This window comes from Manacus candei, unplaced genomic scaffold, assembly GCF_025592945.1.
Source record: "Manacus candei isolate 608988 ecotype Guabito, Panama unplaced genomic scaffold, ASM2559294v1 h1tg000056l, whole genome shotgun sequence".
Lineage (NCBI taxonomy): Eukaryota > Metazoa > Chordata > Aves > Passeriformes > Pipridae > Manacus > Manacus candei.
The window spans coordinates 8539463-8566124 of NW_026138104.1; the positions used below are offsets into that span (position 1 = coordinate 8539463).

At 42.5% G+C, this 26662-nt stretch overlaps 2 protein-coding genes across 4 annotated transcripts in view; one reads left to right on the forward strand and one right to left on the reverse strand.

The window, feature by feature from the left end:
• Positions 1-26662, reverse strand: part of LOC127477670 (patched domain-containing protein 3-like) — a 65639-nt gene that overhangs the window by 17315 nt on the left and 21662 nt on the right. The window lies entirely within an intron of this gene.
• LOC127477649 (phthioceranic/hydroxyphthioceranic acid synthase-like) lies at positions 334-26504 on the forward strand. 3 transcript variants are annotated; one of them, XM_051802242.1, is made up of 9 exons: positions 334-445; positions 1540-1601; positions 13842-13948; positions 15520-15588; positions 16320-16473; positions 17371-17531; positions 19566-19769; positions 19873-20054; positions 20347-26504. In XM_051802242.1, the coding sequence occupies exons 4-9, from the start codon at positions 15528-15530 to the stop codon at positions 25900-25902; spliced, it is 6318 nt and encodes a 2105-aa protein (XP_051658202.1). In that variant the 5' UTR covers positions 334-445; positions 1540-1601; positions 13842-13948; positions 15520-15527; the 3' UTR covers positions 25903-26504. The 3 variants fall into 3 exon arrangements, with proteins under 3 accessions (XP_051658202.1, XP_051658201.1, XP_051658200.1); XM_051802241.1 differs by lacking the exon at positions 1540-1601; XM_051802240.1 differs by lacking the exons at positions 334-445; positions 1540-1601; positions 13842-13948 and adding an exon at positions 15375-15412.

A 26662-nucleotide genomic window follows, 5' to 3' on the forward strand; every position in this document is an offset into this window, starting at 1 on the left:
AAGAGATATCAAGTGTGGCCAGCAGATCAAGAGAGGTGACTGTACCCCTCTACTCTGCTCTTGTGAGGCACCACTGTGATGGTGTGCTCCCCACCCTGCCTTTGTTTGCTTGAGCAATAGCCACCGGTGGTGGTCCTGATGCCTTTGTCTGTCTTACAGATAACAACAGAATAGTTAAGGGCCATAAATCTTGCTCAATGGCTAAGGGCAGTAAGTCTTGCTTAACAGCTCAGGGGTAGTTGAGCATGCAACAACACAAAATACGGCTGGCATGTAAGTATGACTATAAGTCAACCATCTTATTCTATGAACAGCAGACAGCCCAGGGCCCATTGAACTGTCCTGCACGGCAGCAGACTGCATACCAGGATCTTCCCTTGAATAGGAAACGCCTCCCAAGGTTACTCCTTGTGGCTGAGAGATTCCTTGCTGCAACAGATTCTTGGTAAGTGATTAATAGCATGCTAAACTTTGAAATCATAGCTAAGTGATATAAGGATTGATTGTGCCCAGATAATCTTCTAGACATAAACCATTGACCAAGTCTGGAACTAAGTCAGAAGGGAATTTAGAAGCAAGGGGATCCTTTCTGAACCTCATGGCTCAACAGGAGGGTGGGCCTGACAGTTTTGTCCTCTATGCAGTAAAAAATCATGTGTAACTTGCCATTAAATCTTGTTACATCATTGTCACTTTTAGTATCAGGCTTTGTTAAATTCCTGGTTTATATCAATAAATATATTGGCACTTCTCTCTTATGAGCGAAGTGCATCACTTAATCTTTCATACCCTCCTGGAATACTGCACTCAGTCCTGGAGTCTCAGCACAGGAGAGACACAAACCTGTTGGAGTGAGTCCAGAGGAGGCCCACAAAAAAGATCAAAGTGATGGAACAACTCTTCTGTGAGGAAAGACTGAGGGAGCTGGGCTTGTTCAGCCTGGAGAAGAGAAGGTTCTGGGAAGACCTTGTTGTGGCCTTTCAATACTTAAAGGAGTCTTACAAGAAAGATGGGGACAGACTTTTTAATAGGGTCTGTAGCAATAGGACAAGACGTAATGGTTTTAAACTAAAAGAGGGTACCTTCATACTAGATATAAGAAAGAAGTTTTTTACAATGAGAGTGTTGAAACATGGCAACAGGTTGCCAGAGGGGTGTTAGATGCCCCAGCTGTGGAAACAATAAAGATCAGATTGAACGTGGTTCTGAGCAGCCAGATCATGTTGTAGATGTCCCTGGTCATTGCAGAGGGCTTGGATTAGATGACCTTTAAAGGTCCCTTCCAGCCCAGACTGTTCTATTTCAAATTGCTTTGAGATCTCATGCTTAAAGGGAATAGCTTGAGTTAAAAAAATCAATAAACAAAAGACCAAGAAACCAACCGATTCTTCCTCGTTGGGAGGACTGTTAATTAATGTGGAACAGGACCTCAAGAGACAGGCAGACCAAAGGAGCAATTATTTTTGGCACAGCAGTGCACTGTTGTTCCTCTCCTAAAGACTCCTTGAACATCTCTAATTACCTGTCTTTCTTTCTCAGTTTTGTGATTGCCCTCTCAGAAAGTTCTTGTTGCACAAGATATGCAAGAGAACATAGCCCTGGTGAGGGATAAGCAGGGTAATTCTCCTTTACAGGAAAATTGTTTCAAGTGTGCATCATATTATTTATGCTTTCATTTAGAGCATAATATCTGTCTCTGAATGGGATCTTCTCTGTGATTTTGAAAGTTCAAAGGGGCTTTTTGATTCATCTCTTGATTTTCAGTTGGATTTTTTTGGTCATTCTGGAAAATGTGTGGGAGATTATTATTAGTTAAAAATGCCATTTCACTTGGCACCTTGAAGCTTTTCTACAGCTCTCAGAAGAAATCCTAAATAATTTGAACTTTGCTCAATATTTCGGTATAATAAGGGAAAACAACTTTTTTGGAAACTGTTTTAATGTGACTTCAGTCTAAAGTCTGTAGTTTTGGTTGTAGGCAATTACAAGGTTATGACATTTTGCACTTTAACTGTATCAACACTGAATGTTATGAATGTTTTTATTTTATGTTCAAAGAGAAACTGTTTTCCCCCCATAGGACAGACCCAGTTCTTCAAGGCAGCATAATGTAATTTCTTAGTGATTTTTGAATGCAGCAGGGGGAGTCCTTGTCCTCAGTCCTCAGCCCAGTCTCTGTCACACCCATGAACATGGCTTGCTCCAGAAAAAACCTCCTCCACAGACTGGGAGGGAAAATAGCCAGTGAACTTTTGACACTGTGGGAAGCCATAGGCTCTTTGTTTTATGTAGTGTGTTGTATAGTAAAACCAGTGTACAGGTATCAGATGACATCTGAGCTGTAAGAGGATTCATGGTTACAAGCAATGCCAAAAGTCAAACTTGCAGAATTCTTGCATCTCTTGCCTGAGACCCCTTGACCACTTCCTTCAGGGTGACCGCTGAGCTACATGAACAAAAGGGAGGCACCTGGATCTTCCCCTTCACTGTTTATCTCAAAGCTGCATGCAGGCTTTTACTTACCCATCTTGCTTCTGTCGTAAAGTCCTTATGCTCTGTGGCAGACCTCTGTGGGGTGCTGGTGCATGTCACTGTCAGGCTGTATTGTGAGTCTTAGCAATCTTAAAGAAAAGTTAGTCTAGGTTTGCTTGGCAGAAGGAATTATCTCCGCAATTTCAGATTATGGTGGACACAGCTGGGCCATTTCTGTTCTATTGCCCTCTCTGCAAATCTGGCACAGAAAGATATTTCTTTATTGTCGTCTACTCCTGAAAAGCATTGAGTCTGACCATTGTCAGACCATCATAGGATTAGAAAGGACATTGGTCAGTATTTCATTCCTCTGCCACAGGTTAGGATGAACTGTGTCTATACCATTACTGAAGAAATCAGAAGTTACTACTACTAGCCTTTTCTTAAGACTTACGTGAGGAGATGGGCACTTCCTTTTTGGGTTCTCTCCCATGTGAATGTCGTAGTTTAACCCCAGCTGGCAACTAAGCACCACACAGCTGCCAGCTCACTTCCTGCTGGTGGGATGGTGGGGAGAATAGGAAGGGCAAAAGTGACAAAGAAACTTATGGGTTGAGATAAAGACGGCTTAATAATTAGAAAAACATTTAAAAAATTTTAAGGGAAAGAAAAAGAGTAAACCAACAGAGAGAGGAAAATAAAATCCAAGAAAAACAACCATTGCAAATGAAAACAATTGCTCACCATCAACAGACCAATGCCCAGCCAGTCCCTGAGCAGTAGCCCCTGCCACCAGCCTCCCCCCAGTTTTTATTGTTGTGCATGATGTCTTATAGCATGGGATATCCCTTTGGTTAGGTAGGGTTAACTGTTCCAGATGTGTCCCCTCCCAACTTTTTGTGCACTTGCAGCCTGCTCACTGGCACAGCAGTGTGAGGGGCAGAGAACACCTTGATGTTGTGTAAGCTCTGCTCAGCAGTAACTAAAACGTCAGTGGGTTATCAGCATTATTTTCAGCACAAATTCGAAACACAGCACCATATATTTCTTCATACTATGAAGAAATTTAACTCTATCCCAGCAAAAACCATTACACTGAACTCGGAATTTTTGGAGCAACTTCTGCCTAACTGTACTTGATCAGAACCTTCTATCCCTTTGTGTCCATCTTCTTTATGTAGAGGGAACAAATATAATCACACCTTTTTCTTTGGGCTCTAGCACAGCAGACATTTTCCCCCTGGCACAGCAGAAATTTCCAAATATTCCCAGCAGTGTAAGAATTCTGTTGTAGACTCCCACTACTCTACTGGGAAAAGGAAAGGGTAAATAGAAAACTTTGGGACCTGACATTTTGAACTTGCTTGCTAGGGAGAACTGTGGATTTGTAAAGAAGACTGTAGCCAGAAAGGGGGATAAACTGTCATTTGGTGGGTAAGTGCACTTTAGGACTTTGATGGTAGACACTCACCTAGCTGATAGGTTTACAGACTTCAGCAGGGAATCCAGAAGCTAGAGGTAGGTGGCTATAGTCCCCCAGTGGTGTGAGGAAATGGGAGCTTCAGATGGCTAAACCACACATTCCCATTAAGGAATGGGAAGAAGTCCTACCTACCAGTAAACAAGAGGAAATGACAAAGCTGGGTGGCATCAATCCTCTCATGTTTTGCAGGCTGCAGATGGGTACTTCTGTGTACCTGGAGTTAAAAAGAAGTGAACAGCAACTGGGTAAAGAGGTGCCAACTTCTTCAATGACCTCTTCTTGCTTACAGCCCCTGCCCAGGAAGGGTAGAGCACGGGCATGAGTCCCTTCAGCTGAGTGGCTGCATAAGGATATCAAAGATGCTGTCAAGAGGGCAAGCACAAAGGAGCTTGGCTCTGCAGCCTAGCAGCTAGGGTGTTAATTTAGGAGGTGAAAATGATTTATTCTGGTTCTGAATCAAGAAACAGCTAAGGACTCCAATAGCAAAATAACTCAATGTAGATGGTACAAGCTCTTCCTAGTGATGCCCTGATGCCTAGATGTGTCAGATGACTTGGACCCTCATTGTGATGAGCAATTTATTAGCTCCAGCTAATGGCTGAAAATATGTGTCGCCATCTTCTGTGCCCGCAAAGTTAAACTAAATGAATGTTATCAGTTCTGTGTTTTGAAATAATCCACATGTGTCTGTGCTCTGGGCCTGTTTAAACAGATTGAATTCATGGGAGTGTCTAGTGTGTCTTTCTAGAACCTCATAGGCTTGCTAGAATGTGATGCTTACTTTTTCATCTTACTTTTGGTTGTGAACAGGATGGCAACAATAGTAACTCAGAGATTTTTTAAGTTGCAGATAAAGGTATCTTGTCAGTTCACCTTCCAGGCTGCTGGGTGAGCAAGTTTGGGTTTTTTTGTTTGTTGGTTTGGTTTTGTTTTTAATTAAATTTATCTGTTAAGTCCCAAATATTCATTGAAATCCTGAGTTATATCTTGAAATTTTTATCTGGATGTAGTCTGTGTTGTCTTCCTATTGATAATGGTACACGAACACATGCTTTGTATGATATTTTTAATCAGAAAACAAAATTAATCGTTGTTGAAGTGCAGCACAGAGTACAGAAAATAAGAGTCATTGCATACTGGTATCTACACCTTGGAATTACTTATTTAGTAATTTTTTCTACTCCTGTTACTAATGTGTTTTGGAGCCTCACTTCAACTTTCTAGTTTTCACAGAACTCTGTTGACAAGCTTCAAGTTTAGGTGTTCCTGCTTGAGCAGGGGAGTTGAACCACATCTTCTGCAGAGATCCCTCCCAGCATGAACCATTCTGTGATTCTATGAAAAATTGCATTACCCACAACTTTTGTTGACATGCCAATTAGTAATGCTTGCAGGGAAGCAAGAAGTCAGGGAGGCAAGACCTGATGGGTGGAAGAGTCACCAATAGTCTTTCTTCTGGGCTGTTGTTCTGTGTGTTGGAGATAGTGCTGTTAAAAATTACAAATAAATATTGAAACTGTACCCTGAACTGCAAAAGTCTGATGTGAATCTTAGTTTACTTTGCTAGAAGCCTATAATGCATAGTACATCTTAGTAATTCTTTTGTTAGTGAGAAGCTCTGTCTCTTAGTCTGCCCACTTCTTAGTCCCAGAGGTATCTCTACTGTGCAGTGCTTATCTACATAGGCATTTATATGTTGACTGATTACTTTTTTTAACTGAAAATATGAATGTGTGTACTTGATGTATCTGAGGTCCTGCAAGGATTATTTGTTTGTCTTTAACAAGGATTATTTAATTCTTTGAGTTTAGTTATCTCTCTTTTGGCTAACATTAGCCATTTGCCATTCCTGATCTCATGTATCTTTGGGGGGTGTGTGCATTCTTCTGTGTGTGAATGTATGTGAAATTTCTTAAAACAGGTCAATATGTTAATGCTGCCTACAAGACTGACAAAACAACCTGCACATTTGGCTACTTAGAGACTCCCTTCAGTAATACATGTGTATATTAAGAACACACGCAGAATCACTCTTGAGGAGAAAAGACAACGCAGAAAGAACCATGTCTTGCCGATACCACCTAAGGAGTCTTTCTGCTGTGCCTTTTGCAGCTGGACTTGTCTATCTCATATTGGCCTTTTTAGCCACCAGCGTGCTTGTAGCAAATGTGGGCAGAGCCCTCCCCAAATCTTTGTTCGTGAAGCCTAGCCATGATGATGATATGTGTATATTTAAACAGAGTTATATGGTTGTCTCGCCACTTGCGTAAGACCCTTGCTAATTGCCAGAAGATGCAATTTCTGTGAAATCTTGTTTGCTGTCTGTTATCCTGTAACAGCTGGCCAATCCACAGCTGAGGGCTGCTAACAGGTTTATAGGGACTGGGAAGAAAAACAGCTTTTCTTAAAGAAACAGTGTTGACTTTGTTGAGCTGTTAGTCGAAGCCTCAGGCTACAATTTGTTAGCTGTCAAATAGAGAGCTTCTGTTTTGCTTATTACTGTTTTGGTTGCAGGCTAGATTAAAATGTACACAATTTATTTTTGCATTAGAAATCTTATTGTTCAATAATTTAATGCTGGGGAAAGTATAAATGATCTGCTCTTGAATATTAAGGAAAGTCGGTGAGGCGTGCAGCAGCAGCAATGGTAAGTCCCGTGGCTGAGGGTTGATCAAAGGGTACAGGGGGTTCCTGGTGCTGGGGACACAAGGCAGGGCAGAGAGCTCCTGCCTGCAGATGGCAGCTCTCGTGAGAAAGGCTTATGCAGCTCAGGCCTTGCCAGGAGCAACTGTGGGGGATTGAAATGGCTCTGGGGAGTGCTGCGACCAGGATGGGCAGATGGGGATTGAGGGGGCAAACAGGGATTTAGAGGCTGCAGCACAGGGATTGAGTGCAGCAGCTTGCAAAGAAGGGCACGTGAGAAGGGCTGTGCACCCTGCTTGTAAGCCCACAGCCCAGGGAACTGCTCTAGGTCTCTACCATAATGGTGGGCCCTTGCCTCAGATATAAAACCAGGGTTTCTACAGAGAAACCCCCTGAGATGTCTGATGCTTCCATGCAGATGGAGCTGGTAAGGAAGGAGACTTCAGTACAGACAGTAGGTTGCAGTGAGTTCCCAAACCCCTCTCCCAGACTAAAGATAAGTACCTGCAAATACAGGCATGTTGCATTGGGTGGCTGAGGTGCAGGAAACAGTTAAAAGGCTGCACAGTATTAGAGGGGCTGAGACAGAGATAGATAAGTGGTTTCAGAACCATACACCTCTCACAGACACCACAGAGAATGAGGCGTCTTTGGCCCTGGTGACCTACAAAAGTCGGACTCTGCTTCATTCCCCACCCTGCAGCATTACAACCAAAACCACATATGAAGCTTTAACAGCTGTAGATACCCATGAGCAAGGTCTGCAAAGAGAAACTGTACCAACAGCACACAGTGGATACCACAAAAAGAAATGGTTGAAGAGTGCTTGAAGTGGGTGATGCTCTGTTAAGGGGCATTGAGGCACCTGTCTGCTGGTCTGACAACAGGACATTCTTTGATGACTGTAGACAGCTCGGGAAGGGTTAGGGTTAGGATTAGGGTTGCCCTGTCTAGAAGAGGCAAGACAATCTTTGGTAGCAGGCTGGACAACATGGTGAGGTTGACTTTAAACTGGAGGACTATGAGTGCGGGGTCCAAAGTGGCAACACTCATGCCATTGCAACCAACTGGGTAATAAGTCAGGCCAACCAGAGCAGTGACAAATTTTCCTTATCTAACTGCCCAGATGAGATCCAGAAGACAGCCACCTCACCCCTCAAGTGTGTGTTTACCAATTCATGCTTCTTGGGGAACAACCATGAGGAACTGGAACTCCGTGCATCAGTCAGAAAGTTATGATATCGTAGGAATAACTGAAACATGGTGGGACAATTCACATGACTGGAGTATTATGACAGATGGCTATCGACTGTTTCGTAAAGACAGGAAGAGAAGAAGAGGAAGAGGAGTCATGCTTTATGATAAGGAGAACCTGAATATACAGAAGTCAACAACATTGACTGTTGAAGTCCTATAGCATACCTCTGGATCAAGATCAGAGGGCTCATCTCCAAGGAGGATCTTGCGGTTGGCTAGATCCTTTGGATCTGCTACCAACCTCCAAACCAGGATGATAAGGCTGGTGCAATATTTGAGTCACTTAAGCAAGTTTCAGGTTGAAGGAACCTGGTTCTTTTGGGGGACTTCAACTACCCAGAGATTTGTTGGAAGGACAATACAGTAGCTCACGTTATCCATCAAGTACCTGGAATGCATAGAGGACTCCTTCCTTATACAAGTGTTATATGTGCCAACCAGAAATGAGGCACTGCTGGACTTGCTACTCACAAACCAAGAAAATCTGCTTTGTAATTCCTTGTAATGTTTTATTGTTATATTGCAATGTTAGTGATAGCCTTGGTTACAGTGATCCCAATATTGTGGAGTTTGGGATCATGTTATGCATGCTGAGGGTTAGTACTAAGATAAAAGGTTTAGATTTTAGAAGAGCAAACTTTAACTCACCCAGAACTCACTTGAGAGGGATTATGTAGGAAGCTTCCATGGAGGATAAAGAAGCTAGTGAGCGCTAGGAGTTTTTCAAGAATGCTGTCCTGGAAGCACAAAAACAGTTCATCCCCTCTAAAGGAAAGCGAAGTAGGTGCAATGAGAGACCCCCTTGGCTTAACTGAGAGCTTCTGCATTTGCTCAAAACCAAAAGAGACGCATACCAGAGATGGAAAAGTGAATGAATACCCATTGAGGATTAGAAGAGCATTGCCAGGGTGTGCAGAGATGCAGTTAGAAAAGCAAAAGCTCAGTCAAATTGAAATTGGCCAGAGATGCCAAAAAACACAGGAAAGGGTTCTTCAGGTATGTAAACAACAAGCAGAAACAGAAGGGAAATATTGGCGAGGAGAGGTGAATTAGACACCAACAACGCTGAAAAGGCAGAGGTTCTCAATGCTCTCAATGCTCTCAGTGCTCCGTCTTTACCAGCACTGTTGGGCCTCAGGCCTTGGGAACAAAAATCCAGGTTGATGAGAACACAGACCCACCACCAGTGAACAAAGAGCTGGTGTGTGAACTATTGCCTTGACCCGTCCAAATCAGTGGGCCCTGCCAATATCCACCCAAGGGTGTTAAGAGAGCTGGCTGATGTCACTGTGAGGCCACTCTCCACAAGCTTTGAGAAGTTGTGGAGACTGGGGGCAACCCAGAAGGCTGAAAGAAGGCTAGTGTCACCTGCATCTACAAGAAGGGCTTAAAGGAGGCTCCAGGAAATCATAGGCCCATCAGTCTTACTTCAGTCCCTGGGAAAGTTATGGAATGAATGCTATCAGATGAAGCACATCATTGGGAAAAGCCAGCATGGGTTCACCAAGGGCAAATTGTGCTTGACAAACCTGATCACCTTCTACAACAAAGTAGCCTGTTCAGTTGATGTGGGACAAGTGGTAGACATTGTCTACCTGGATTTCTCCAAGACTTTCAATAGTTTCCTACAGCTTCCTTGCAGAGCGACTGATGCCTAGAGGAGGAGTCCATGTTGTGGATGGGAACTGACCGACAGGCTACACCCAGAGGTGGGTGGCAAGTAGCTCCTTTTCAAACTGGGAACCTGTCATGGTGGAGTCTCTCAGGGATCAATATTTGGCCCAACACTGTTTAATATCTTCATAAGTGATCTGGATGATGGGATCAAGTGTACCCTGATGAAGATTGCTTCCCCCAAACTGAGTGGAGAAGTGGACACTTTGGAATGGAGAGCCACCCTGCAGGAAGACCTGGACAGGCTGGAAGAGTGAGCTACTGAGAACCTTATGAAGTTAACAAAGACAAGTGTAAGGTCTTGCACCTGGGAAAGCATAATCCAGGAGTGCAACACAGGTTGGGATTTACCCAGCTGTTGTGGAGAAACTCTGGTGGAAGGGACCTGGGGGTCCAGATGGACAAGCGGTTCAATGTTATGCACAGTCTGCTGCAACAAAGAAAGCCAGCAGGATCCTGGGCTGCATCAACAAGGGCATCAGCAGCCGTGATAAAGATGTCATTGATGTGATTATTCCACTCTACTCAGCACTTGCCAGGTAACACCTGGAATTTTGTGTTCAGTTTTTCTCCCTATTACACAAAAAAGATGGGGACAGGCTGCAGAGGGTCCAGAGAAGGGCCACAAAGATGATCCAAGGACTGGGAAGCCTGCCATGTGAGGAAAGGCTGAAAGAACTGGGTTTGTTCAACCTTGAGAAAAGAAGGCTTAGGGGAGACCTTTTCACCATGTTCCAGTGTTTAAAGGGTGGCTGCAAAGAAGACAGAGACTTGATTTTTACAATCAAGTGGAAAAGACAAGAGGTAATGGATACAAATTACTCCTGGAATGATTCTGATTGGACACAAGATGAACATTTATCCCAGTGAGAACAACCAACCATTGGAATAATCTCCCCAGGGAAGTGGTGAATTTCCCAATTTTGGACATTTTTAAGATTCAGATGGACAGGGTGCTGTGCCATCTGGTCTAGACAGTGCTTTTGCAAAGAAAGATTGGACCAGATGATCCCTGAGGTCCCTTCCAACCTGATATTCTATGATTCTATGAAAATGCTTCTTATGTTTACTGTAAAGGCTACACATGGCTTTTTCCAGTTGTTCAAGGCTAGTTTTACCTTTTTTTTTTAAAGTATACCTATTTATTTAACACAGGTATGTTCCATTTTTTAAAAAAAATAACAGCTTAAACACCTCAATTTAAGCCTTGATACCAGATGCAGTTACTCAATAGTGGAATTGTCAGGGAAACATTTTTAAATAGTTCAATGCAACATCAGGAATAGAGAAAGTGGTATTTCTTTATGAGAAGCTGTAATTCAGAAAAGGAAACTGAAAGTCTTGTTAGATAACCATCCTATTTCACATCTCGGATTAAGTGTATGGTAAAAAAAATTAATGGCATCCTCGCATACATGAACAGGAATACTGAGTATGTACAGGGAAATTATTGTTCTACTGTTCTTGCCAGTGAAAGTGGTTTTATATAACTTTAACCATCTGAGTTGACCTGATTTTCCCACTGCAGGCTTTTTCTCTAATGTCTTTGGAGAAGAAAGCTATATGGCTAGCACAGATGATGTGCCTAACAATAGGTGGCTCAGGCTAAATGAGATGAACCCTATTCATGGGCCAGCAATGTTCAGACTTTGTGCAAGGCATATAGCTTCCAGATTCTGCCTCTAAGAAGTTAAGACAAATCCTCTTGTGCTGTATCCTTTCTTTATCATTCAGATTTTTGGAAAATTTGGCAGAGATCTTCATACTATTATGTCATGTCTTCTCTTCTACCTGTTGATCATCAGAAAAATGGTTGCTTTTGTCCATCTTCAGACTGTGAGCAATGGCACCAAACTCTCCACAGTTAGACTGAATGGGGCAGGGCCTGGACACTTTATTGTTTCAGGCTCTCAGCAAATTCATGCAGATAGCTTTGAATCATTTACTGTCATATAAAAGGCTTATTTTTGGAATCATACATGGGATTTGTACTAAAGTGGGGAAAAAAAAATCCAAGAAAAATAATGTAGAGATCAGGAGCTGCTCTTCCCTTTCCTTCTGTTCCTCCTGTCTAGCCCCATAGTGCAGAGCACTGGAAAGTAATGAAAAGAACTTGGGTTTGTCACACATATTACTCTTTGTGGTGGCACCTTTTTCTCCCTATGGATTAGTATAGCTACTGGCATAGCAGAACCCTGCCATGCTTGGTGTCATTATCATTGCTATAACAATAACAAAACCAGGGATAATAACAGTGTACTGGAAAACTTCATAGCTGTATAATGAAAAAGGTAAATAATGCTCCCTCATTCAATACCACACAAATATCTGTTAACTGTAATTATGTACAAAGCTAATTTTTCAGATTTGACTGATTGAAAATTGTTTTGCCCAGGAGACAGTGCCTTTTCTTATTAGGTTTTCATGATAATGCAGAATGAGATATTTGTGTTACCACCTCCTGGCTTGTCAGAGCACTGCTTCAGTGAAGAAATAACTTCTAGTGATTTGTGTAGTAATCCTTCTTGTGTCCTGATGGAAACAGGGAACCTACAAGTATTTTAGTCTTAATATCTACTTTGAACTAAAAACCTTCCAAAAGACTTTTTTCCCCCCCTTTTTCTCTGTGTTATCTCTGAAAGAAATCCAGTCCCACAGGTACTTCACTCATGCATATTTTCCCATGAGAAGAGAGGAAAAACTTGATTGAAATAATGAACTCTAAGCAAATAAATAGATATTTTCCTATATCTAAGTCTTGGCAGCTAGTTTGAAAACTGGGGGAAATATGTACATATTTTATTTGTCCTTTTGGAATTATCAGACATAGATACAGATAGAACAAACCAAAGGTTTGGTTCAGAGATGGATACTGTAATGACATTGAAGGCAAAACAAATGTAGTGCCTCCAGTATGACAGGTCTTTGTTTCTCTTTTGAACTTTTTACTTTAAAGCTTAGAGGAAATATGATGAAACTTGATGACGAACCAACTTAAAATTCAGTTATAAATAGGCTTCCTACATTAGTAACAGACTTAATCTGTTATTGCTACATGTGCTTCCATACTTAGTTCCTATTTCTCTTTCTGGTGTTGCTCAGAAGGATTGAGCAATCATTTGGGTTTATTAATATACTCCAGCTATGATGAGACTAGCGCAAGTCATCAGCACTCAGGCAACGCACTGGTAAATATAAACAAGTCTTACCTTCTGAACCAATGACATAAACAACACTTTCTTTGTCCTGCACTAGTGTTTGCATTGTTCATATTGTGTTTGGGTCACTGGTGTTCAGATTGGTTTAGCTTGCATTGAAGTTAATGGCCACAGATATGCAGGATTCATTTCAATATTATACCAATACCTAACCAGTACCTCAAAATATGGCTTAGCATCTATTGTTTCCAGATGCTAATAGTGAAACTATAATGGAGGTTCCATGGTGCATTCCTAGTTCACCTGATGAACCCACATTCTGTTCTGCCAGGGGATGTTAACGGTGCCAGTACTAACAAGGGCATTCTTTAAACCAGTGTAAAACATGGAGATTATCAAATCAGTACCAAACTAGCCATCTTGTGAATAAGCCTCATAATGATATCAGAGAAGTGGGTTAATTAAATTAAGAAATCATTGAATAACTCCCAAACCCCTCAAAATACAGAAAAGTGAGTGACTGAGATTTTCAGCTATGAAATGCAGAGAAGAATTTGAGTTTTTCAGAGCAGGTTATGAAGTTATTCAGTGTCAGAATAAACTGTTTATTCTCAGCACAATGTTTTTTTGCAGTCTTTTTGGAAAGAGCTGGGTCCCACAACCAGGAAAAACGTTAACCATATATGAATACAACCCTGTGATTCCATTACAAACTCAGAAGAGGAGAAAGATGAGTTTGGGTGATTGGGGTAAAATCAGATGAGGGATAGTGAAAAAGGTGTCTAGCAGAGACTACTGGACAAGTTTATAAAGAGTTTGTGCTTTGTATTCAGAAATGATGCCTTCAATAAATGGATGGGTCTTTAAACACTAGTTCAGATTTCTTGATATTAAGAACAAACCAAATTGAGTTGTTAATTTAAAGACAGAGTCTTTTAAATCGTATCCTTAAAATTTTTATGGGCTATTTCATGGCAAGATATCTCCAATTAATTGTTTTGCTGATGGTAAAAAGTTAAATAAGACAGAAATTTTATACTTATTCTAGTGTGAGACCAGATGACCAAGAATTTACTACTTCAGAGAAGTAGTTTTGAACTTTGGTAGGGGTCACTGACTAACCACATTACTCATTTGCTTTTTTCCTCTGAAAGGCGTTAACATTTTAGCATGCGTATTTGAATGAGAAACTGGACAGAATCCTATATAAACTTCTTCCACAGACTCAGACAATTACTCCACCCTACGGGGAAGTTATAAGGTAAGAGTTATATGGCTCACTGGATAACTCTCTAGATGCCAAAGACGTGGTTTATGTTATAGTCAGGAGGCCCTTATTTTTCTACTATTTGCTATTTAAGTGCTAACTTAAGAAGAGTGCTTAAAAGTACCTTTGTGATAAAAGCATCTTTGTTGGGCTTTGCAGCTTTAGCTTATCAATTACATTAAAATAAGAAATAATAGAATCATAGAAATCATAGACAATTTTGAAAGAACCAAAAGGAAACAATTGTTATAGCATTTCAGAATTTGTATTATTGGTAAAATAGAATTTACTCCTAGAGAGCCAGATTCTGGTCTCCTTATTCTTGCTAGGTGTCTTTTTATCTTTTTCAGTCTTAGTTAATGGATCTGGGAAGTAAATTTTTCAAAGTGTGAATCTGAGCAGTTATTCTTAATTTCACCTTTCAAAACAAACCTCTAAGAAATGATAACTGAATAATATGTGGGGCTGTCAAACAGCCTCATCTTTGCTTCATTGCTGTCAGTCAGTGACTGAGAAGGGCTCTTTGGGATGTTCTGTGGTATGACTGAGATGAGAACCTATCCCACTGCCAAGACCTCCCAAAACCTTTCAAAAGGCATCTTCTCCTCTTTGTGGGTTGAAGCAATGCCAGGAGGAGGTGGGCATCCTAATGAGTTCTAATTGGTTCAGTTGAGCTGATTTTTATCTGACAAGTTCCTTTCCCAGAATTAAGGAAAAAAATCGCTTATCAATTATATAGTGAGGTATTTAATTTGATCTCAAGTACTTTTTTTTTTCTAATTGATTGAAAAAAAATATATTATTGTGAGTCGTTTTGCAACAAAAATCTTTCCCTGTGGAGCTGCAAATGAGCTGAAAGCCAGTTACTTGTACGGCTGTAGTGGGGCTACCTGGAGACTGTGCATTGTCAGGAACAGTGAGATCATGTGGCTCTCACTGTGGTCTGTGGGGGTCAACCTGTGCCTGCAGATGAAGCTGCTTTAGACAAAAGCTAGGCAGCCTTGGGATCCAGGGAATGAGGTGTTGCTTTCCAGGCACTTTTCCGGAGCGTGGAAGATGCACCTTTTGTTCCTTCAGCAACTTGGTCATTGGTTACCTGTTTACATGGTCTGGTTTAAAGTGGTAATTTGCAGAGTCTGTGTGGGAGATGTGCTTTGTGAATAGGATAGAGACAATAGAGCTGAAAGTCTGACTTGGCCAATGCACTGGCCACTTCTGTAGAGAAGAAGAAATGCAGAACTAATCTAAGGAAAGGCTCAAGAGCAGATCAACTGGCAGGAGTAGCAGAGGTTAAACAGTAAAAAGGAAGTGTCTGTCAATGAGGGAGTTTGGGGGGATTTTCCCCTGAAGGGAGGGACAGCAAGAAAAATACAGCACAGCTCCGGTCCCCTGTGGGGAGTGTCGTTGTCATCACAACCAACAGTAGCTCATTTAAGATGAATGAAGCTTTGAACAAGTGTAAGTGGTATATGTGTTTGTGAGAAGTTCACCTTTTAAGCTAAGATTTATGTAATGGGAAATGCATAATTGTTTGATCTGACTGACACTGCACCTATATTGTGCAGCGCAGAAGATGGAGATTGAGACTGCAGACGAAGTTGCTATTGTTGGAATAGGATGCAACTTTCCTGGAGGTAAGTTTGGGGTAAAAGCAAAGCTGGCTGTGAGTGAACATGGAAAAGCAGAGTTATTTATTAGTGTTGAAATGGAGGAAAACAACATGTTCCTCCCTTAGTAGAATGTGTTGCTTTTCTACTTGTAGGATGTTTTTAAAAGGTCGTGCTGTGGTGGAAACTAGTTGGTTCAAATTAGTCTGCTGACAGACAGACAGACAGACAGACTGACCGACCGATGTGCAGTGCTGGCAGTGGGCGGGGCATTGAGCTGCACACAAAACTCCTACAAAGGAACTGGATGGGTCTGGGATGATTTGAACTTTCTGCAGGGGCACTGTCTGGGGGCCTGTGCATTGGTGCAGGACTCTGCATCCATAGGGACAGGACAGATCGAGGGCCAGACAGTATCACCAGCTGTGCCTGTAATATGGATAGGTTGGGTTTTCCTAAAAGAAAACTTCCTGCTTTGTTGCAGTATGTACTGTGGGTGCAGTGAGACAGTAGGGAAATGGGGAAGAGAAGGTGGTTAAGGATTTTGTGGGGTTCCTTTGCTTTTAGACAAACAGTGAAGGGACCAGTCATGCTTTTCAATTTCCTCTCACTAAAGAATGATCTGTTCTTTCTCTGGCAATTCTATGTAAGCAACCAGATTTACCTGTGGGAGTTCCTTGTAGCTGATTGTGCATTTCTGAGTCTGCGAGGGAGGGGGAGCCCATAATTTAATCTATTTTAAAAACTTTGTACAACAGGAGATGGAATTGACAGTTTCTGGAAAGTGCTGGAGGAAGGCAAAAACTGCACAGTGGAAATCCCCCCTGAGAGATTTAATGCCAAAGAGTGGTATGATCCAGATGATAACAAGCCAGGAAAAATATGTACAACGCGAGCTGCTCTTCTCAATGAGTGAGTCTGCTGCTGCCCTGTGCCACTGATTTTTGTTGTACTTAGACTATGGGTACAGCTGTTCAGAGGCTGTGACTGATGTGAAGAATAGCAAATTATTATGGTCAACAGATTTGTCTTTTATTTGAATTCTACATTCAAATTAAATGCTCAGGCTGCAGACCTTTAATGAAATGAGAAGTTGACATGCCCAAAAAAAATCTTATTGGCTTCTGGGATTAACACTCGGTAGGGTTGAATTGTAGGGCACAGAATTCCTTCAGTGATTAGTCCCATGTTAGATATTGAATTCTGCACTGAAATCAAGGGATGATAGAAGGCCACACAAATGTGATCTTGGGGTACAAGATTAAGGTTGGACTTGGTCTTTTGTAAGCGTGGGCCTACTCTGAAGATGTTTGTAAAGAAACACATACACACAAAGTATTTGGAATTTGCTGTTAGAGAAGTAGGGGTATCTCTTGGAAACACTTGAGCTGATGCTCTAGCTATTGGTTGTAAACTGTAAAGCATGGGTCTGTATTGGCTTAAAATAAGGTAGAAGACAATATTTGTTTATAACTCCTTGGCTAAGACCACATTACAGGAGAGGGAGACTCATTCTGCACATTTCATAATCTGAGCAGTCCTGTTGGTACTAGTGGAATAACCATGCAAATAAAAATGTCTAGGAGTGGGCTCTTACCTCTGCAATGCATAATCATTGATAAAAACACATCTTCTGTGGTGGGACATCAAACATCCTTGGCCTAGACACATTTTTTCCTAAATTTCATAAATGGGGATTGTGGCCTAAACAACAGTTGTTGCTTTGCTTTTAGTGAAATTGCAAAAAATGTGTACTGTGAGTCTAGAAGTAAACATATATTGTACTATTTTCTGGTCTGTGCATTTTAGATTTAATTCCTTTGACAACCACCTGTTTGGGATTAATAACATGGAAGCTGAACGCATGGATCCTCAGCAGAAGTTACTGATAGAATGCACATACAAAGCCCTGGAGGATGCAGGAGTCCCTGTAGAAGCTGTCAGTGGCACCAAAACAGGTGTTTTTGTTGGTAAGATGAAAATTTCATGTCAAAGAAAGTGTGTTGGAGCCTCCCAAAGACTGGAGCACTCCTTCATAAACTTTCCAGATATGTCCAGCACTGGAGATCTAAGGCTACTGTGCTATGGTACTCCTGGTTATCTTTGGAGAGAATTACTAGGCTCTAGAAGTTCATGATACAATTCCTGTATCTCTTTTAGGTGCTCCTCTTCTTGTCTTCAAGTACTGAAGTGCAAGCAGGAAACAATTAAACTGCCTCCCCAACCCTTCCCAAGAATGATACTCCCAAGCCAGGCTGTGATGTCCCACCCTTAAGGGGAAGGGAACACCCAAGATTCATAAATGCTCCAGTCTGCATAAAATCACAGTTTTATTAGTAAATTACAAAGCTGGCATGGCAATTGGTATGTCAGTCCCTGACCTACTATATAAGCACATGGCAGTGGTTTTGGTTAAAGGGGTAGGGTGAAAGTGAAGAGAGAAAGGAAGAGATGAGTTAAAGAGGGGAAGAGAGAAAGAGGGAGAGAAAGAGAGAGAGAAAGAGAGAAAAAGAAAGAAAGAATGAAAGGAAGGAAGAAAGAAAGGAAGAAAGAAAGAAAGAAAGAAAGAAAGAAAGAAAGAAAGAAAGAAAGAAAGAAAGAAAAGAAAAGATGAAGAGATCACCAGTCGTGGTTCCAGCATCCGGATTCCTGGGAGTGCCCCCCAGGCTTGGTGGGGGTACCTTTTTATAGACAGGTTTCCCCACCCTGAAGACAGGTTTCTTGCTTTCCATGTGAAGTAGTTATCATGAGCAGTCCGTTCTTTGAGACCTTTCTGGAAATGGGTTGGAGAGTTTGTGAGTCTTGGGTGGTCTTGATCCCCCCCTGCACTAGATTGACCTTTGGTCGACAGTTCGTGCCCGCTTCTGTGCTGATACTGTCTTTTGTTTGTTGATGGGGACAGAGTGGTTGGAAAGTGGCCCAGTGGAAAAGGCCCTGGAGGTGCTGGTCAAAGTTGCTGAACATGAAGCAGCTGTGTCCAGGTGACCAAGAAGGCCAATGGCATCCTGGCCTGTATCAACAATAGTGTGGCCAGCAGGACTAGGAAAGTGATTCTTCTCCTATACTTGGCACTGGTGAGGCCACACCTTGAGTACTGTGTCCAGTTCTGGGCCCCTCAATTCAGGAAGTACATTGAGGCAGATCCAGAGAAGGGCAGCAAAGCTGGTGAAGGGTCTCGAGGGCATGTCCTGTGAGGAGAGGCTGAGGGAGCTGAGGTTGTTTAGTCTCAAGAAGAGGAGGTTCAGGGGTGATCTTATCGCTCTCTACAACACCCTGAAAGGAGGGTTTAGCCTGGTGGGGGTTGGTCTCTTTTCCCAGGCAACTAGAGACAAAACAAGAGGACATAGTCTTAAGCTGCACCAGGGGAAGTTTAGGTTGGACATTAAGAAGAAATTCTTCACAAAAAAGGTGATTGGATATTGGAATGGGCTGGAGAGGTGGTGGAGTCACCATCCCTGGAGATGTTTAAGGAAAGACTGGGCATGGCACTTAAGTGCTACGGTCTAGTTGACGTGGTGGTATTCGGTCATAGGCTGGACTTGATGATCTCAGAGGTCTTTTCCAACCTAATTGATTCAGTGATTTTGTGATTCTGGGACTGTGTCTCAACAGACTAGAACAAGGATGTTTATCCTAGAAAAGTGCTGCTCTACCTCTGTCCCCTTCTGGCCCCCTTCTCCAGTCACATCTTGTTCTTTCGACAGTTCTTGGTTATTACCAGCAGTCACTGTTTGGCTCCATGGCTCTCTGGCTATCGGTGTTTGAGATGAACATATTAGCCCCTTATCTTCTGGGCTTCTGCACAGGCCTACACTTTTTTCCAATATACTGTTTTCCAGTATAATTTTGCCTTTGACTTGTGTTGAAGCAAAGGTTCATCACAGGAGCACTGGTGCCACATGGTTTACTATTAAAACTGAAAACCAAAACACACCATCAGGTTTAGAGCTGTACGTCCCTGTTGTTGGCCTGGGTTAACTTGACACATATCTTATATTTTACAGGACTTATGAATCGAGACTATGAAATCGTAACAAGCAGAGCAGTGAGTGCAATAAATCATTATGATGGTACGGGAACAGCCATGAGCATTGCTGCTAACAGGGTGTCATTCACATTTAATCTGACTGGACCGTCCCTGACTATTGACACTGCCTGTTCATCTTTTCTTTTTGCTCTGCACTATGCCTTGCGAGCCATTAAATCAGGTACTGGGTCTGAAGAGATGCTGGACAATGAAATTAGGATTGCTACTGTTTCTGTCTATCACCTGGGCCATCTCAACATGAGTATGTTTCTGTTTTACTGCAGGAGACTGTGAGGCAGCAATCTGTGGTGGGGTGAACTGCATAATAGATCCCCGCACCTTTGTATCTCTCAGTAAAGCAAAGATGATCTCTCCAGAGGGAATAAGCAAACCCTTCTCCAAAAAAGCAGATGGCTATGGAAGGGGAGAAGGCTGCGGTGTTGTTTTCCTCAAACCACTGAAAAAGGTAAGCTTTCTTGTGAAGCAGCCTAAAATAAGACTGTTTGCTTGCCTTTATCTTGTATCTTCAGCTCTAATAATTACTTTTCCAGAGAAGATTTTCCAATTCATGTTTAAGATTAATGAAGGGTTTCTTGAGCATTAAATATTTATGTTCGTCCCCTACCATGGGACAGGGGTCACACAGTTAGAAGTCAGCATCATACTCTGTCAGTTCTTGGATTTGTTGTGTTGTTTTGTTCTGTCCTCTACAGAGAGAGCATGAGTTAATTAAAAATAATTTAATTTTTATGAAACAGGCAAAGGAAGACTACAGCAAAATCTGGGGTGTGATAAACATCAGTGCAGTAAATCAGAACGGTAGGTCCACAACTCCGATCACAAGACCATCTCCAACAGAGCAAGAGAAGTTACTGCGCAGCATTTACGGAAGTCGTGTCGATCCCTCAGTTGTGCAGTACATTGAAGCGCACGGTACAGGAACTGCTGCTGGAGATCCTATTGAGGCTGAAAGCTTAGGAAGTGTCATTGGTAAAAACAGGTCTTCCCAAGCTTCCATTCTGAAAATTGGTTCAGTGAAAGGAAATATTGGGCACACCGAATCAGCTGCCGGAGCAGCCGGGTTAATCAAAGTGCTTCTGATGATGCATCATGGAAAGATTGTTCCATCCTTGCATTACTCAAAGGAGATGAGCAGCATCGATACAGAGAAACTAAACCTTGCTGTTGCCACAGCTGTAGAGCCCTGGGAAGAATCCAGCGAGTATGGAAGAGTAGCTGGCATCAACTGCTTTGGGTTTGGAGGAACCAATGCTCACATTGTAGTCAGACAGGTCAAGCAGCCAGAGCCTCTTCCTGCGTTTAAGAGGCCCCTTGAATTATTTCTGCTGTCAGCAGCATCAAGTAAGTCCCTTCAGATGACAATGGCTGACACAGCTGAGCAGCTGAGCACAAGAAACTCTGTGACTCTCCCAAGCCTGGCCTATACCTCTGCCTGCAGAAGAAGCCATGCCAACTATAGGTACCGGAAAGCGTTTGTCACAAATTCCCTCCAACACTTGCAGCAAGAGCTTAAGTCAGCCAGCACTGAACCTGCCATGTCCAAGGTGGAACCACAGCTGGTGTTCGTGTTCTGTGGCAACGGCGTAACGCTGAAGGAGTTCAGCGAGGCTCTGCTGAGCTCAGAGCCAGTGTTCAGAGACAAGTGTAAGGAAATAGAAGACCTTTTTCGGCAACACACTGCCGTCAGCGTCCTGTCAGCAAGGGATCATAGCCCACAGGATTTGTTGAATCCAGAGCTCTCCCAGCCCTTGCTTTTTACCCTGCAGGTTGCCGTAGCTTCCCTCCTGAAGTACTGGGGCATTAAGCCTGTTGCTGTTGTTGGCCACTCGGTGGGGGAAGTTGCCGCTGCTCATATTGCTGGGTACCTGTCCCTGGCAGATGCAGTCCAAGTGATTTATCACCGGAGCAGGCTGCAGGCAAAGACTGCCAGTGGCAGAATGTTGGTGGTTGGAAACATCCCCGTTCAAGAGATTGCTGAACGTCTGCATCCCTACTCGGGAAAGGTCTGCATTGCTGCTTTCAACAGCCCAGTTTCCTGCACCTTGTCTGGGAATGTAGACTCAGTGGAAACTGTCCAGAGAGAGTTAGCTCAAGCTTTCAGACAGAGAAACATCTTCCTTCATGTTTTAAATGTCCCAGCTGCGTACCACAGCCCCAGCATGGATATGATACTTGAGGAGCTGGAGGAGAAGATAGAGCCTTTAGGAAAGCAGAAGGGGGAAATTGAAGTGATTTCAACGCTGACAGGGGTGGCTGCATCTGAAAATGACTTTGCTTGTGGCAAATTCTGGGCCCGGCATACTCGTGAGCCTGTTGCTTTCAGTCAAGCCATCCAAAGTGCAACTAGAGACAGGGAAAACGTGGTGTTTGTGGAAATAAGTCCTCACCGAGCATTGCAGCGAAGCATAAAGGAAACTCTAGGAAAAGGCACAAAGGTGTTCTCCTCTTTGGAAACTGACGCAGAATATCAGACGCTCCTCACCCTGGTAGGAAATCTGTTTGAACTGGGATATAATCCCAAGTGGCAGCACTTCTATAATGGGTATCAAAGTGTTCCAGTGGCCATTCCACGCTATCAATTTGATCGCCAAAAACTCATGGCTTTTCTGAATGCCCATCAACAAGCAAACCAAAGGGGTGTCAACGCCAGTCATCCTTTGATTTATGGCATAAACAGTGACAACATGGAGTATGGCTGCCTGCTATCTCAGGACACAACACCATACTTATACGAGCACAAGAACAATGGGGTGGCCTTAGTCCCCGGTGCTTTTTATGCAGAGCTTGGTCTGGCCTCTGTGATGAGCAGCTCAAGGCCTAAAGTACCTCTGAGTACTTGCCAGCTGAGTATTGTTTTTTCTGCCCCCTGTGTTCTCACTCAGAGTTCCCAAGTGTTGAGTATCAAGCTGAGTCTGCAAAAAGATGTGACAGCCTTTGAGATTCTCTCTTCCTCCAATGCAGTTTATGCTGCCGGCCAAGTGGCAAAAGGACCTGAAGCTGTGGTGGAAGAAAGCACCATCTCCTTCCAAGACATCTATCAAAGGTGCAGATCAGTGATTAGCAGAGAGGAGGTTTATGAAGCACTGTCTCAGGTTGGCTTTCAGTATGGCTCCATATTCAGGCAGCTCAGTGATGTGCATTATTGCCAGGAACTAAAGGAAGCTATAACAAGCATAAAGGTGAACAAGGAGACCATCAGAGAGATGTACAGCTACTGTATCCACCCAGTGCTGCTGGACTGTTTTCTGCAGATGACTGCTGTCTTGACCTCAAGGACATTCCAGTCCAGAGCAGGTTTTCCTTCAGGGATAGGCAGTCTGGTGGTGCTCCGGCCTCTGGAGGAAGAAATGATGATATATATGAGAACAAGCAAGTCCACTGGGAACTGCCTAGAGGTCTGTGGATGCTTTTTGGACAAACATGGCTCTGTTTTGGCTGAGCTCAAACGCGTTGCTATCACTTTCATGAAAGAAGCATCTTCCAGAGACAACGAGTTCCTGTTTGAAAACAAGTGGAAGGAAGTCTCTCTTTCACAGACAATTGGACATCTGGGGGTTAAGCCCAGAGTCCTAGTGTTTGCAGACAAATTTGGTATAGCCGAGCAGCTCAAAAAGTACTTGCATCCTGCTTCAAGATATGTTATGTATGAAGATTGGGAAGCACTCTTGGAAGGCTGCACAATGAATAAAATGAGAGCAGAGGTTGAGGATTATGATGAAATTCTCTTCCTGTGGGGAATTCAAAAGTTAAATGAAGATTTCCCAAGCAAAGTGGTAGATCAGTTGGCAAAGTGTTGTGAAGCCTATCGCCAAGTAGTGGTGGCATTAAGAGAGAAAACGTCCCCCTGTTCAGTCAGAGTGATCACTTACAGAACAACAGAAAGATACGTAGACCACGTTAACTGTGGGTTTGTACTGTATGGCATGACCAGAACTTGTGTTGTTGAAGTTCCAGAAATCACATTTCAGTTGATTGACCTCAGCTCTTGCAGTTCCCTGGACATCTCAGTGCTAGCAGATGTCCTTGTCAAATGCAGAGGTGGGGATTATCCAGAAGTTTGCATCAGCCAAGGAAGAATTTATGTGTCTGAAATCAGACACACACCTTTTATAGATGCAGATTACATCCAACCTGTAAGATCTCTCCAGAAGTCACAGACGTTCACTTTGTACACGTCTGATCCGTACACAGCGAAAGACTTGTCTGGTGAACTATCCACCAGCACTGCTACTCAGCTTGACAAACAGAGTGTTGAAATTCAAGTGGATAAAATTTGTGTCCACTCAGAAGATTATTTTCCCATTAGTGTTTCTAGTTGCAACTTTGGTAATACACTGTATTGGAACTCGCAAGTAGGAGACAAACACAGACTTTTAGCTCTTGATTTCAGTGGCACAGTAACAGCAACAGGAACTGATGTGAAAAAAGTAAAAGTGGGAGATCACGTGGTTTCATGTTATCCCACTGCTGCATCATCCAGGGTTCGGATTCCAGGAATAGTTTGTTTCAATGTAAAGAAATTCCCATTGTTCCAGAATGTCCCTTGTGTGTCCTACTTCATCATTGCCTGGGAAATCTTCACTCAGAGATTACCCAAGGGGAAACATGGCAGAACATTGGGAATTATTACTACAGAGCCATTATCGGTTTTGTGCCATGTTCTTTGTGCAGCAGCAGAAGAGATGGGTTGGAGAACAGTCCTTGCGAGGCCCACCCCTGATAGGTTCCAGTATATAAACCTGTGCAATGCTCTTGTTGTTCTTCCTCCTGTCAACAGACTGTCTTGGGAGGATCTGGCCCACATGTACTTTCTTAAAGATGTGGTGATCGTGTGTGGCAATCGACAGTCTGAATGTATCCAGAATGTCAGTGAAATTGGTCATGAAAACATCAGCTTCCACATCCTTACCCTTGCCAGCGTTTTCCAGAAAGCACCTCTGAAGGAATTGCAGAAGACTGTACATGTCTGGGTCAGTTCCATGGATATGAAACGGTTTAGACGTCTCTCAGGTTCCGTTTTTCAGCAGACGGAGAACTTTGAAAGGCTAAACTCTGTGATGTCCTATTTCACGTGCACTTCTGTCCCCCTTGCTGTACTGAGAAGGCAGAAGGACATCAGCATGCTATCAGACATACCGTTGTACCAACCCCAGAAGCAGCTGTTTAAGCAGAATGCTGTTTATGTAGTAGTGGGAGGGCTCACTGGACTCGGCTTTGAAACGGTGAAATTCATAGCCGAGAATGGAGGAGGGTGTATTGCAATACTCTCCAGGAGAATTCTGAGCAATGAGAAGCAAGAAGAGATGAAGGCTTTGCAGCAGCAGTACAAAGGGAGCAAAGTAGTGTTTGTGCAGTGTGACGTGACTTTGACCGGGGATGTTGAGAAAGCTTTCAAGTCCATTGCAAACACCTTTGTGGGGATTCCGATCAAAGGTGTATTTCAAGGTGCTGTTGCTTTACACGATGGCCACCTTGAAGTTCTGACCTTGGCTGACTTTCAGAAAGTGCTGAGTCCAAAAGTAGCAGGGACTCTAAATCTTCATTGGGCTACCAGAGGCCAGGAGCTTGACTACTTTGTGTGCTACTCCTCTGTTGCTTCCTTTCTGGGTAATGCCACCCAGACAAACTATGCAGCTGCAAACTCTTTCCTGGATCTCTTCTGCCTCTACAGGAGGAACCGTGGGCTTTCAGGCCAATCCATTAACTGGGGTGCTTTGAACCTTGGCATTCTGCTCAATCAGAACCACATCCAGAGCATTCTGAGATCCAAGGGTATAGACATTCTGCAAGTGCATGAAATTCATGAGTATCTCAGGAAAAGCTTACTTACGAATAACCCACAGCAAGCTGTTGTCAAATTGAACTTTCAAGCTTTATATCATCATGTTTTTACTCGAATAAGTTCACTCAAAACTCGCTTCATATCACTTATGTCAGAAGATTTCAGGAACAAGCTTGAAACCCCTGAGGAAACTCAAGTCCCAGATACTGCCTTTCTCAAATCGGAAGACTACATCACCTCCCTGGTGAGTGACCTCACTGGATTGAACCCCAAGGAACTAACCATGAATACACCACTTTCATCTTTGGGCATAGACTCTATGTTAGCTATGACAATTCAGAACCGTGTGTTTCAAGAGAGAAAGGTGGACATACCTCTTCTGAAACTGCTTGATCCTCACACAACTCTGTCAAGTTTAGTAGTTGTTTTAGAAGAAACAAGCAATGCAAATGGAGTAGTTCAGAAGAAGAACGGTGCGGTCGAAAGTGTAGAAAATGAGAGCCGGCTGTAGGAATCTTGTCCTCCAGGAATTGTGTAACTTTGAAGATACCCAGACTTTTGTAGCATCTCAGAATACATCGTTGCAGATGGGGTAGAACATCTGGTGATGCTGAATGTACTCTTTTACAATGATTCAGGAGACTCCACACCAGGTTCTTCTGTCATCGTGCCAGCTGTATTAATCTCAGTCAATTGTTTGCCTTGTTATGTTTAGTATTTTTTTTAACCTTGATTTTCAATAGTTTTAGCTGGAAATAAGTAGAGTAATAGCTACATATTTTCATTTGGTGAATTCGTATGTTTAATGCACATTGCATTTTTTAAACTATTCAAGTTATGATTATATTTGTATGTTTGTATCTCTACGTGGTGACTATACAAGTAAAACAGCATAAAATTATCAACATTTTTGTCATTCTGTGTTCTTAACGTTTCACTTTTTTTAGTATTATCAAATGTTTATAAATACAGCATGTTTTTGAAAGACTTATGATGTTATGAGTTTCAAAAACCTAATGTTTTCTTCAAGTCTTCAAAAATATTAACAATTTACCAGATGCAAAGCATATAGTAAAGCAAATGTTTTTCTTTATGAATTAACTGATTTTTATTAAAGCCCAAATAAAAAAGAATATTAAAAAAATTTAAAAATCCAAACCTAAAGTGTGTCTTTATCTTATTTTAATTTTCGGTCCCTCATATTCTGTCCTAGTTTAAATTTTCCTAACCCTAATATCTGCCCTGCTTTTGCTCCAGTGAGAAAATGGAGA

Excerpts from the sequence above, each read along its gene's own strand:
- LOC127477649 (XM_051802240.1), top strand. The coding sequence starts at position 15,391 with ATGAATGAAGCTTTGAACAAGT. Across the intron at positions 16,474-17,370 it reads CGAGCTGCTCTTCTCAATGA|ATTTAATTCCTTTGACAACC; the intron begins GTGAGTCTGCTG and ends TGTGCATTTTAG. Across the intron at positions 19,770-19,872 it reads CTTGCGAGCCATTAAATCAG|GAGACTGTGAGGCAGCAATC; the intron begins GTACTGGGTCTG and ends GTTTTACTGCAG.